Genomic DNA, 14,039 nt, shown 5'->3' with positions numbered 1-14,039 from the left:
TAAAACTATTATGACAATTTATATTCATATTTGATATATTTATGTATATTATGATCATGAATTCATGATAATGTATAATCTCTATTATCACTCGATGAATCGGTGTAAACTGTAGCTGTTGTTGATAATTGTCAGTTGAAATCTAGCTTACTTTGAAGTTAAGAACTCTCTGCTCAACTCTATATTCTGTATTGATCAATGATTAAAAAGATGTTATATAGAAAGTGGTACAAATTAAATAGTAAACTAACTATATGATGTCGAATAGTGAGTCGCATGGGAGGATGTTGGTCTTCTTTAAGGCAAAAAATATGAAACTATGAATGTATTTGCTTTCACTGATGGATTTTTCCATGGGTTCACGCTCATATGAGAAGTTGAAAAAGGACGACAACATGTAGATAGTGTTTGGTTTAAACTTTAAATGTGTGATCACGTTGTATGGTTTTAATGTGATTCCGAAAAGTAAAACAGTTTAGAGCATAGTTACCTTGTTTTCATGGTAATTTTCTTACAAAATTATGTTTTCCTTAATTAAGGACTCAAAATCTGGGATATATGTGTCGATATTGATAAAGTTATGCCCTTAAATCATATTAGACGTGATTCATGTGAAGAGTGGACTTTCAAGAATGTTTGGAAGAAAGATGGCATCTAGGTTAATATATAGCAAAACACCCTAGATGGGTGTAAATGGGTGGCATGGGTGTAAATGGGTGGCATAGTGGGCACACACAAATAGAGCTGTACAAATCGGGTATTTGAAATACCCGGGTTCGGGTATAGAACCGGGTTCGGTATGATCGAGTATTAGAAAATCGGGTGTTAGCAATATTCGGGTCGGGTTCGGGTCTGGGTATTGCTTCTAAAAACCATACACTATATAGCGGGTTCGGATCGGGTATAAAACTGGATATTCTAAAATCGAGTATTTAAATACCCTACTTCCGGGTTTTGTAAAAAACCATATTTTCAGGTTTTTTCAGGGTATAGATTGGAATATTTTAGGGGTTGCACTTTTTATGGGTATTTTTCAGGTAATTTCGGTATAGATCGGGTATTTGAAAAACCCGGTTCGGGTTTTCGGGTATTACCGGATACATATCGGGTCCGGTTCGGGTACGGGTTTTGGTACTAAAATGCATACCCTATCCATACTCTACGGGTGGGGTCGAGTACCTGTTGGGGTATTAAAAATCCCGGTATAAAAAAAGCCGGTTCAGGTTTTTTTTTTCGGGTCTGATTCTGGATTCGGGTTTTTTTTTCTTCACCTCTACACACAAATAGGAAATGAAGGAAGGGATACCCTTTAAGAAAGGGAGTCCAAACCCACATGGGTTTGGGTATTTTATTTGGAATCCAAGGGTGTGTTAAGTGATGATCCAAGGAACTCATTTTGGGTGCATGTCAAGGAAATTAACCATGTGTAGTAGACGTGTAGTGAGGCCATGATACATCAAAAACCAATAAAGAAAACTTATATGAAATACTACTTTAAGATCAACGAGAGTGAAATCACAATTTGGTATAACTCTATAAGGGTTTGAGGTCATATGTGAAATGATGAAATGAGTCATATGTTAAAAAAAAAAGAAAATAATAATTATATAATCGTGAAATGTAAATCATATGCTTATATAATATGAGTAACACATAAAATCCATTAATTATATTTTGATATTATACGTATAAAATGAGTATTGTACCAGTAGCACACTAAAAAACATTACCGAAATAGAAAACAAAAAAAATATTAATCAAATACAGTATCCATTTTTTGAGTTCAGTGCCAATATCATCAAATAAAATTAGTATTGTGATACCGTACTAGTATCACATTGAAAAATGCAAGAATCAAGTACCGAATTATTCGGTTCCATAATAGTATCATTGAACAACAGTTATTCGGTTCTATAACATTCAATTGGTATCAATTTGGTACGATACCGCCTTACCTAAACGCTTGTTGAAAATGTAACATTAATTAATGCCGCTCCCAAAAGAAAAACCCTAAAATTGGCCCAATGGACAGTAAACGTGGCATATTGGTGCACTGGTACACTTCTTGATGCACAGTGTACAACACATAATACATGCTAGTTGTTACCTTTTCAAACCAAGTAAAGATTCTTCAAGAATCAAGAACTCATCCACTTGTACTTCACTTGACCAATTTGACTATCTTATAAACAACAAACCAAGATTCTTCACAAACTCAAGTCTCAACATTCACAATGTCTTCATGTTCAACATTAATCACAACTCTTGTAATCATATCTCTATCCTTCAATCTCAATCTCAATCTCAATCTCAATCTCAATCTCAATCCACTCACCAACCAAACCCGGAGACTTACTCTTAGCCGACGCCCACTTCGCCGCCGATTAAGCCACCGCCGTCCAACTCAGCCAACCAACACCTCCAAGCTTCGGCATTATTATCCCAAACACACCCTTCAACTGTACCTCCTCAACCTCATTATCATCACACTTCACTTTCCAAATTGGCAGTTGTTTCACACTGGTACTCATTCCTTCTAACTTTGTCACAAAGTTTGTTACCAACATGTCGTTTGAGGTTAGATGCTTATCGGTTACTCGGTATCGAGTTTTATGATAATGTATGTAAGGTTTCGGGTTAGTAATGTGTCGAAAAGTGAGAGCGTGTTGAAGGATGGGGTGATATTAACATCTTGGATTGATTACCATGCTGTGTAAAAGCGGTTGGAAGTTAGGGTAGCTAAAGTAGGTGATCGTAAGCCGGTTGAGCCGATGGTTTCGGTTCGGGTGGATTTTCGGGATGTTTTGAAAGGTGAAGAGGTTATGTTGGGTATGGCGGGTTTTAATGAAAAGGATGAGCGGGTTACGTTTGTGTATTCGTGGAGTTTGGAAACTAAGGATGCTCCGAAATGGGTGCATTCGATTCCAGTTAATCCGGAAGAGAATTCGAGTATGGAACGTGTTAAGGAAAGAAGTGGTTTTGGTTCAGGGTTTATGTTTGCTATTGGGTGTGGAGTATTGGCGGCTTTGGTTATGTTTTTCGTGTGGTCTTATGTTGTTGATAGGCGGATGGTTCGAGGGGAAGGGGAGGGCTCGGGAAGCGCGGTTGATTTTAAGTATGAAAAGATTGATGTGGTTGAAGTGAAGGTTTCAGAAAGTGCTATGAAGTGAAGAGATGGTATGATGAGTTTTGAATTTGTGATTCCTAGTTTTGGTTTTGATGAGGTATGTGTTCTAGTTTGCTCATCTAGGAATCCACAAGCATATTTTTAATGGTTTTTGAATTTGTATGGTATTTAGATTTGATTAGTAATCTAATGATGTATGTGTTTCAATTTATTAACATGTGCTGTATGGAACTTGTTCTTGTTAATGCTAACAAAAAGTTGAAGGCGTATGTTAATGTGTTTATTATGAAAATACTTTATAAAAAGTGTGTTTTGCATAAACAGGCTAAGAAATAAAGAAATATTATGAAGATAGCATACACTGTTTATAATTAGAGTTAAAGGGCATTTTGATCAGAAAACCCAAACAATGGTTTATAGTTGAAACTCAGCATCGAAAAACAGATCTTGTTTGCCACAGATTTATGATAACTTACTGAGGAATCAAGATGGTAATGCATATTGGCGAGTCACCGACTACTTGTGCAAGGTTGTCGGAATAAAAGTTTTCAGGCGCGATACATAGCGACAAGGGTAGTATATATGCGAGTAATTTATTGGTATCCTTATTGATATGCTTTTTTTTTAAGAAAAACTTGTGAAGTCAATTGTTTGTAGGGATGACTCTCCTGATAAACGGTCACTAGCCGTTAACATTCTATCCACCACGGATGGAGGCAGGGGTGAGTTAAGTTTTCTTAACGAACTGTTCGGTTGGTGTGCCTATAACTTGAATCATGCATCGTGATAGCTTTTTCAATTATATATAAAAAGCCTCTGTAGTCCTTACCATTGACAACGTTGGTACCATCACTGTCGATGACACTCATTTGTTTAGTAGTATATAATAGTAAAAGTTGTTGGAGTTCAACTACAATATACCAAATAAAAGAACGCGTAAGCTTGATCGAGCGTTGTATATATAATCGATCCATAAGTTGTAAAATGCATGCAGTGCTTATTTTCATTCCCACGAGGATGATTATTTGGTTACAGTAAAGAAAGCAAATGATGATTAAAGTCCAGAATTCACTTGTTTTGTAAATTAAAAATACAAGCCTTCCAAATGGTAGTGGTAGTCTTCAAGTCTTTCAAGAAACAACCAAGGCATGCAAGCTGTAGCTGCTACCTAGGCCATAGAACCCGTTAAACAAACCAAAGTCCCATGATCCTTGAAAACGAGTGCCCGACTTTGTCTTGTTTTTCTGACCGAAAGGATCATACCTTTTTTTGTTTGTCACAAAACACAATGACGAGAGTATTCCACCATAGGTACCGTACTTCCCAACAGTTCCGGACATCCCAATTATCTCCTCATCAGCATCAATGGTCATCTATCAGTATCAACAAGTTAAAAAAGATTAAAACTTTGTCGAGATTCTTTTAAAGATTCTGTGTACAAATATATCCAGATTCATTTCTCTACCAGCTACAATAAAAGGTCTAGGTTATGTATATAAAGAAAGCTTATTTTTTATGCATAAAGAAATGCCATGTAGGCATGCAACCTGTTAAATATATAGGCAAAATGCATATGATTAGCACATTAAGTAAAACTCGAGTGATCTAATTGAAACAATACTATAACTTATTAATAGTGTCCTATAAAACACCAATACGTGTATTTTGTAAAATTTAAACTTCTCACCTCTAGGGGAGCTAGGGAGGTACCTTACTGGTTACCACAATGACTACATTAACTTTATATTACTTAACTAAAAATAATTTCATTGGTAAGGACTAAGGAGGGATAAGAGTTGATCACCTCATAGAAGTTGTAGTCGGAGAGTCTTGCATGGACCCCACCAATTTGATGAGTAGAACACAGGTTACCCTCGGAATCTATCACTGAGAAAGCAAGTGCACAGATCGAGGTTGAGTAATATATCACTAAATGATTTATCCTTCGATCGTTATTAAGCTGGTACATATATGGCTTCCATCCGTCGTTGATCCCCATAACCTGGTTCGTGGACCTTGACCCTGACAGTGACAACAAATCTAACACTTTGCAACTTTGATTATGAAAAAATTATAATCAAATTTTCAAGGAACATAACTTACAAATAGAGGTTCTGAAATGGTTACTGGTGGGACCTAATATCCAATAAAACAATGATCATGTTAGTAAGTTCAATTCATATTGTGATAGGATCACAACATATACATATTTACAATCTAGTTTTAAGAATATAACTTACAAGTTGATGTTGTAAAGCGGTTTCTAATTCTATGACAACTGAAGTCATCGTTGGGCGTTGTTTGTGATCTTCATCCAGGCACTGAAAAGCAATATCGTAGAACACTTGTAGTGAATCTTGCTCAATTTGCTCTACCAGATTAGCCATTATGATCTTGTGTAATGTCCCCTTCTCTTGATGAACTTTCACCCACCGAGAGAGAAATGTACGCTCGTCTTCATATTTCATAACCATTGCAGGTCTCCCGCACAAAACTTCAAATAATACAACTCCAAAAGAATATACGTCAGATTCTTTTGTAAGCACCCCGTTATTAACATATAGCGGATCCCAGTAGCCGGGAGTGCCACATGCATTAGTGACAAGAAAAGTGAATTGTTGACTAGCGGGACCTATTTTAGAGAACCCAAAGTCTGATATCTTAGCTACCCAATTAGAATACAGCAAAATATCAGAGCTTTTTATATCGCGATGCAGCACTCTGTGCTCCGCTCCCACCCCATCATGAAGATACTCGAGCCCTTGTGCCGCGCCAAGACAAATCCGTAGGCGTTGCTCCCATGTGAGGTTTGTGGAGTCCAGATGATCATATAGGCTTCCGTTAACCTCTTGTTTGTAAACAAGAACTTTCTCATCCGAGTCATCACAAAATCCAACTAGAGAAACAAGGTTGTCATGCTTGTAACTAGCAAGCATAACAATCTCCTTTATAAACTCTGGTTCTCCTTGAAGGCCCGTCGTGTTTAACTTCTTCACCGCGACAGCTGTATCTCCCTCACTTGAGCGGGTTGAGGAGGGTAGTAGACCTTTGTAAACCGGCCCGAATCCACCTTCACCTAGGAAATTTTGCTTGGCGAAGTTGCCGGTGGCAGATTTTATGTCATCAAGTGGGATTCTCAAGTAGTCTAGTTCTTTAAGGAGATTTGCCATTATATGTGAATGTGTTTTTGCAAAGAAATAGCAAGAATCTTAGGATGAAATAAGTAACAAATAGAGGCATCAATATATAGATAAAATCATATAAGGTAGGTACACCTTTGGAGCAAATTGAATTGACTATAATCACATAATTACAAGGTTAAGTATGAATATGGTTATTTTATTATTGATGTCTTATTCCATTGTATGTAATAACAAGCATATAATATATACGAACGCATTTGAATTCTAAACTTTAGGGTTATATTATAATAGAAAATATGATTTTTTAGAAAGGATAAGAAGGTATCTACTCTATTGATTTTTTTATATTTTTTTATATATGAATGATTGAGATTTGTTTAACATGGTTGTGGAAAGACATTAAAGGAATAACCTATTGATTTACCTTTCTCACATGTAAGACACATCTTAATTTCACACTCCGTATTATTTTAAAACATTCGAAACATTTTCTTACGATGCTTTTTTATACATAAATCATCATAATAACGAGCGTTTGTTATAATTTTTAACATGAGTATCATATCATTGTATAAAAAAATAAAATTAATAGGGTTTTACTAATTGTGTTTATCACAATTGTGTAACTAAATTTTGTTTCATCAAATTGTGTGATACATTTTTTCTTAGTGTTTTTTATGTTGAAAAACACAAATAGATGGGATGGTGACTATTTATTAGGTGACCTTTTTCCGGCAATGGAGATGAGGACCGTTTTTCCAACAATCATTTTGCCGGCGACATTTTATTCACTTTCTATTATCGGTGACATTTTAAGCAAACTTTTTTCGGTGAGGTGGTGGCGGTGGATGGGGGTATGGTGATTGTTATAAAAGATGAGTGAAAATGTAAGCTTTTAAGATTAAAGTGATGAATCAAAATGTCATTTTTTCTTGTGTTTTTAAAAAAGTTGAAAACTTTTTATTTGAATTCAAGTTTTGTAAACTATAGTCGAAATATTCTAAATGAAATTATTTTAAAAGGGCCTTGGCATTAAATAAGTATATCAATTTACGAGACCGTTTACTTCTCTGTTCTAGATTAACAAGCCACTAATTAATTAGTTATGACGCCAGGGCCTGGCCGGGTTAGTTGTATTAAAAAAAGTATTTAGGCTAAAAAGTCTTAAGTAGTAGTCTTTATTTATTAACTAGACGGGTGCCCGCGCAATGCGGCGGGAAACAAAAATTCTAGTAATCATGTAACAATTACGGATGTTCAAGGTTCGTTTGAAACTTGAAAACGTTTAAACTAATCACCACTTTTGATTAGCAGGTTTCTGAATGTTCAAACTATAGCAAACAGTTCAATTTACAATTTATACCAAAAATAGGCCATATAAAACCAAACAAGACTATAAACTTATTATTGAAGCTCAATGCGTGAAACCAAACCATTAGTAACGATTTACTTTAAATTTTCGACGATTCAGTTTTGGTTTTCAATAACAAAAAATCAAACCAACGGTTTGTCTCACAGTTTAACTTCGAAACCGTTAAAACCGAATTATAAACGCCCATACGTAACATGTTAATTTTTTTAATTGAAAAAAAACTATAGTAATACCATACCCAAATTAAAAGCAATAAAATGCTCATTTTTATGGTGCAATTTTTAAAAAAATATATTAACGTATGTAAAAGTTACGTTTGTTGGAAAATCTTTGGTGGGAAGTTGGTTACAATTAAGATCAAAAGGAATACATGGGTAAAGAGGAAGGTTCAAAGTTGTAACTATTTCCATGCATATTTTCTAATGGACAAGTTTGTCCCTATCTTACATGCTATTGAAGGTGTACATTATGTTTTACAAGTTACAAATTACTTAAAAAGTAGGTGTCTTAATTTGCCTATGTCTCATGTATTATATATAGTATAGATAACCATCAAATTAAAATCATAATCAATGGCTGATAGTTGGTGAAGGGGTATTTTAGTCATAGCATTTGAATTCTAAACTATATTCGAAATGAAATTATCTTAAAATTAAAGCGACCAGGAAATTAAATAACTATCAATTTCTTTATAATTATGTTAGACCATTTACTTTTCCTTAGGGTATGTGTTATCATAGCGCCAAATATAGCCACGTCAGAGAGCGCCAAGATGGAATACCGCCACACACAGGAGACGGGGGCTCGGGCGTGGGGGAGGAGGGAGATGGTGATTTCATTAACTTGTCTTTATTTTAATAGTTAATACTAGATTAGGTATCCGTGTAGAACACGAGTTAAAATATATAAATTTATTTAAGTAACAACACATGTGAAATATAAAAAGCATGTTCTACATATATAAAGATATAATATATGGTAGAATAAATTACACAATATAAAAATGTTGAAAATTCGTAAATTTCTAAATTACGATATTTGTAATTTTAGCTGTAACTTTATCCTTCATAACTGACAATGTGTTAAAACATGTTGTCTTAAAAACAAACAAAACATCTAAAGTGATTGATCTGATCTTTTATTAATCTTTATTGAAAAACAAAATAAAGTGAAAACTACCTTTTTTGAAATTTGAAATTAAATATTTTATCTAATTTAACATGTAATTTCGTTACTTGTACAAGCTTAATATTAATAGCTAATACCATATATTTATATAAAACAAAGTAATATATTTATGTTGGTATTAAATTTTTTAAATTGAGAAATAATTATTAAAAATAGAAAATAATAAATTAAAAGAAAAAAGAACAAAATACAAAACTAATTTTTAATCAAATATAAATGTCTAAACATAGCATTTGCTACTATATAGCAGTGGACAACATCTCACCAAAAAATAAAATACTTTATAATAGTATTTTTAAAACCTGCTTGATACTCGAATTCTGTTTAAAGAAAATTATGAAATGAAGAGAAATTTATAGCAATATTTTTACTATAAGTGATATGATAATAAGTTATATTTACAATTTACAAATGTATTGCTACAAATACAAATATCTAAAAACATTATATACAGCATTGGATGAGCTTTTCAAGCAAATAAGTTACCTATTCCTTGGTTTTTCAAGCCAAAAAATGAGCTTTCATTAACAAAAAACCAAGTACATCAACATACAATCAGCAAGGTGTTGAATTGAACCAGTCACTAATCATATATGGATTTACTCCGTTATTATTTAACATTAATCCATATTATTCCTCCTACACATAAAATTGTAATGATCTAAGGGCATGGTAACGATACACCTTGTAGTATGAGTGAGCAATACACGAACTCCCCCTGGCTCTTTGGGCAGAATACGGATGGTGTGCTTGAGTCATCGGCCTTTATGCTTCTTCCAGACCCATTTTATCAAGCAGGAGCTACATTTATCTTGGACCAATGGTTGCATTACACCTTAAATCTTCCTATGCGGAAATTGCAGCACTTCGAATGGGTTTGGTCCATCAAAACAACTTCATCTCCTTGTCTTCATGTATTTACCGGTAAAGAGAGAGAATATTAAATAATTATCATTGTAAGAACTAAAATAATACTTTCTGAAGGGTACACATGGAAAATGTGAAGCAATTTGGAAGCTCATTCTTTGCATATCATGGAAGGATACGAACCGAGCCTTCTTTGCTTTATCAAATGTGAAAATCAACTTTTTTTCCTTCACCATGCCCTAAGAGGATTTTAATAATTAGATATCTTAATGAGCTAATTTAGATAAAAACTAAATTAAAGCCTAAAATATAACTAAAAGTGACAAGAATATCAAGATTGACATACTTTTGGTCTAAAGTGCAAAGGCAGATTCATGAAGACTCGCAAACTCATGCATCAATATTGATTCTAGTATTGTTATTGGAACATGATTATTCATAACACCGTCCTTTGAAATCACACCTAGAACAAATGTTAATAATGGTGTTGTCTGTGAATATCCAAATGTAAACATCTCACCTAGAACAAATGTAATTTTGTGAAATGATATAACAATAGAGAGTTAATAATATGATTAATGGAGAAAGTATTTAATTTACCAGTAATTGGCTCAATCCTTGGGTGGACAGTGAATGTGTCTAAAAGCCTCTTATCATAATCAATCAAGCCAAGAAAGAACCACGTTGCAGGCTCCTATGATGTATGTAAAACATATATGAATCTCCAATTATATACACAATGAAAAGTCAATAACGATAGGTTAAATCCCCAATTAATAAATTTATTTAACTATAATAAAACTAAGCAGATGATACCGAGTAGGATGCAGAATTTGTAAAGCCATTGGCAATGACTCCGATTTAGGAGCAGACTTTGTAGATTCTTCGAGAGCAGGTCAAGGGGTTAATTCAAATATATGATTACACATAACAGAACCCACCTATTGAAAATGAATCAAAACTTTTGTCATTGATTTTCTTAAGCAATGAATATCAAAGAAACAGAACCCAATTAGATGCGTTCGATTTGCTAAGGAAAGGGGCAAGAATAAGAATGGTTTAGGGTTTATGAAACTAAAACATCACGATGATGAGATAGGTTGTTCGGGTTGTAACTTCAAATTAGGGTCGGCCAGAGGATCCGTTTCGTGAGTGAGAAAGGAGTATAGGAGGCGGGATTTCAAGAGTGAGGATGGGGTAGGTAGATGACACGTGGCAGAGGAAAAGTTTTATCTATTAATTATTAGTAAGTATAAGTATAGATTAAATACCTACAAAGGAAGTGGATCCGGGAATAAACCGTATGAAAGAAGGGAAAGAATAAGATACGTTAAAATACAATGAAAAACTGATAAGTATTTTATTGAGTACTATTTTTTTTAAGCTACTATAGAAACTTCACTTTTATATTTGTGATTGTTTATTTTTAAAAATTATGTTTTTTTTTCTCTATATTATATTTATTTATTTTTTAACAAAAAGTTTAATGAAACTTTAACTTTGTATTTAACAATTATATTCATTTACATTTTTTAAGCAAACTAACTTAAATAAATAATAACGGTAATTAAACAATAATGACCTTATCACCAATCAAGCCCCTCCCATTTAACCTCTTTGGCTATTCATGGGTAATAAAAAAGTGTGACTATGTGGCGCTTACATGACAACACTTTTTTCTTAACCAAACACCCATAACACATAATCTTGTTAATTATTTTAATTAACTAACTAACCAATTAATTGTGATGTCTTGGTTGGTAGTCTTTTAATGATTCCATTTTGAAATAGGATATTAATATATTGTCTTTGAATCAGTTAGAAGTTTAGTGTGTTTGGTTTGTTGAAAAAACGCATATTAATAGTTAATGGAACCTCTTAATGATTAAATTTCAAATACATGTTAAGTTATTTAGAAGTTACCTCTTCATAAGTTAGACATTTAATGATTTAATAAAAAATTGTCAAACAACCCCTTACCCTTAGTTAAGTAATTAACCAACAGAAAATTATAAACAAAGGTTGATAGTTGGTGAAGGCGTATTTTGGCCATGACAATTTTTTTAAGTCTTTCATTAATATTAACCAATCTAAATCAAGTTTTCTGTCTTGGAGCCAAGCCTGAGTTTAGGTTCATGCATAGAAGTTAGGCTAGCAATATTGTAATTCTTTATTTTTTTTAGGTTATTTGCTAGTTTGGAGGCATGCCCTAGCTAGCTTAAATGTCTTGTTATGCATTGTCCTTGTATTAATAAATGTTTGCTAATGCGTCAACCTTTTTCCCAAAAAAAAGTATTTCTACTCTATTTGGAAGCCATAGTAACTAATGCGATAATGAAATGACCATTTTGATCAAACATTTAAAACAATATGACTGGGTGTAAAAATCTCATTGGTTGAACAACATGATCAAGCTACTGTTTCTCATCTAGTCTAAAACCATTGCACTTTCACTTTTCTAGCCGAAATCACACTATTTTAGTTTGGTGATGACATGTCATTACATGATTGAAGAGAGTGAGGTTATGTACGTGAAGAGTCGTCACATTATGATGCATTCATAACAAAAGTATGTTAATCATGTTTTTGTTTTCTAGGGTGCATGGGCCATGGGGTGAAGAACTCGCAAGGATTAGTGCGAGCCAAACCAACCGATTCATCAATACCCACATGATCCTCAATCACCAAACACGCCTTTCAAATTGCACCTAGTGAATTCACCTTTCCCACAAATGAACAACAACCTGACCCTTTTGCATATATATCTTGAACCCCGCTACCAGAACCGATCATACCGTAACCCAACAACCCGTGATGAAGAAAGACCATTCCTGATCTATAATTAATGACGTAGATGACGAAGAAGAACATAACAATATAATAACAAAATGACGAAGTCGAAGACGAAGAAGAACCACCTTTCAAAAGGGAGGGAACACGTATTACATCTCAAGATGACTTTGATATTAATCATATGTCATTTTAAATTTTTTTGTTAAAATACTAACAACTTATTATACATCTGGTAGCTTTGTAATACAAGTTAATATGAAGTTTTTACAACATCATAAGAGTCACAAAATATAAAATATATTAACTGTGTTACTACTTTAATATTCAGTAATAGGGACGTAGTATTTAGTTAGACACATGACTTTGGAATTATTATTATTTATACGGAATATGAATTATTATCTTTTAACATGTTTTTAGTAATTTCGTAGCCAGATGGGTTTTTCTAAAAGTAGAAGTTAATCAACGGACAAAAATCATAGCACAAATTCTATACGCATTTTCTCTCTTCAAAGTCCATTCAAGAACGTATTATTTATTCACAACTTTACCCATTTGAAAACAAAAACACAAAATCACCATTGATGATGGCTTGGTTTTTGGTTTTAGTTGTTGTTCTGGTCTCACTATCCGCAAACCCCACTTTCTCCCGAGTTCATCGCAACTTCCCACCCGAAGCCGATGAAGACTCGGTTCAACTCATCTCACTCACTAACCCTTTCAACTTTAGTTCTTCAACATCGTTCTCCTCGCAGTTCAACTTCACGATTGGCAATGGCGTCGCGCTGGTAATCATTCCCGCTGATTTTCCTTCTAAGTTCGGTACAAACACGTCGTTTGAGGTTTTGGACGCTCATCATTTCCTTGGAATCAAGTTTTATGCCTATGTTTGCGAAATATCGTACTCTGGGGTTACCAATGTTTCCAAAACTAGTAATGTTTTGAAGGGTGGAGTGAACTTGTCATCTTGGATTGAATACCAACCAACTTCAAAGAGGCTGGAAGTTCGGTTAAGCAAAGTAGGTGATCCTAAGCCTGTTGAACCGCTGGTTTCGGTTCTTGTAGATTTGGGTGAAATTTTGAAAGGAGAAAAGGTTATGTTAGGTCGGGCATCTTCTAATGAAAAGCAGATTACATCAAGGAGTTTGCAAATCACGGATTCAATTACGCGAGAAGATTCAAGAGTGCAAAATCCAAACAGACAACAAGTTGTTTATATGTTGTGGATGTGGATGATGTGGATGTTCTTGATGACGGGATGGTGCGAATGAAGTGAAGAAGAATTCTGAAACTGATATGAAGTAAGAGCGTTAGTTTTTATATATATAATCTTGACATATGATTATTATTTGTTATATCCTAAGTATTATTAGTATGTGAAGAATTCAGAAAACAGTTATTTATGAAGTGAAAAGTGTTGGTTTATATATTCAATCTTGACTTATTAGTTATTATATATTATATCCTTGGCATTATTAATTTGTGTTTTAATTTACAATCTGCCTTGTATGGAACATGTTGATCTTGTTGATGCTAACATATAGTTAAC

General features: G+C 33.8%; 3 protein-coding genes across 3 annotated transcripts; 2 read left to right on the top strand and 1 right to left on the bottom strand.

Annotated features, from left to right (window-relative positions):
- Positions 1-2,565: 2,565 nt before the first annotated feature.
- On the top strand, positions 2,566-3,170 carry LOC143629241 (uncharacterized). Its single transcript, XM_077098564.1, has 2 exons — positions 2,566-2,577; positions 2,721-3,170. Exons 1-2 carry the CDS (start codon positions 2,566-2,568, stop codon positions 3,168-3,170), a joined length of 462 nt encoding a protein of 153 aa, XP_076954679.1.
- A 1,087-nt stretch (positions 3,171-4,257) lies between these two features.
- Positions 4,258-6,297, bottom strand: LOC143629240 (putative receptor-like protein kinase At5g39000). The gene is made up of 3 exons (XM_077098563.1): positions 5,368-6,297; positions 5,231-5,263; positions 4,258-4,500 (listed from the first exon to the last, which is right to left on the bottom strand). Exons 1-3 carry the CDS (start codon positions 6,295-6,297, stop codon positions 4,258-4,260), a joined length of 1,206 nt encoding a protein of 401 aa, XP_076954678.1.
- Positions 6,298-13,077: 6,780 nt separating this feature from the next.
- Positions 13,078-13,761, top strand: LOC143629238 (uncharacterized). The gene has a single exon (XM_077098562.1). It carries the CDS (start codon positions 13,078-13,080, stop codon positions 13,759-13,761), a length of 684 nt encoding a protein of 227 aa, XP_076954677.1.
- The last annotated feature ends 278 nt before the right edge of the window (positions 13,762-14,039 follow it).

The sequence above is a fragment of the Bidens hawaiensis genome, unplaced genomic scaffold, assembly GCF_021521415.1.
Source record: "Bidens hawaiensis isolate Kalapana, Puna unplaced genomic scaffold, B.hawaiensis_p1.1 tig00005179_1, whole genome shotgun sequence".
Lineage (NCBI taxonomy): Eukaryota > Viridiplantae > Streptophyta > Magnoliopsida > Asterales > Asteraceae > Bidens > Bidens hawaiensis.
Note: the sequence above shows the minus strand (reverse complement) of the source record. Positions and strands in the feature narration are given on the sequence as shown.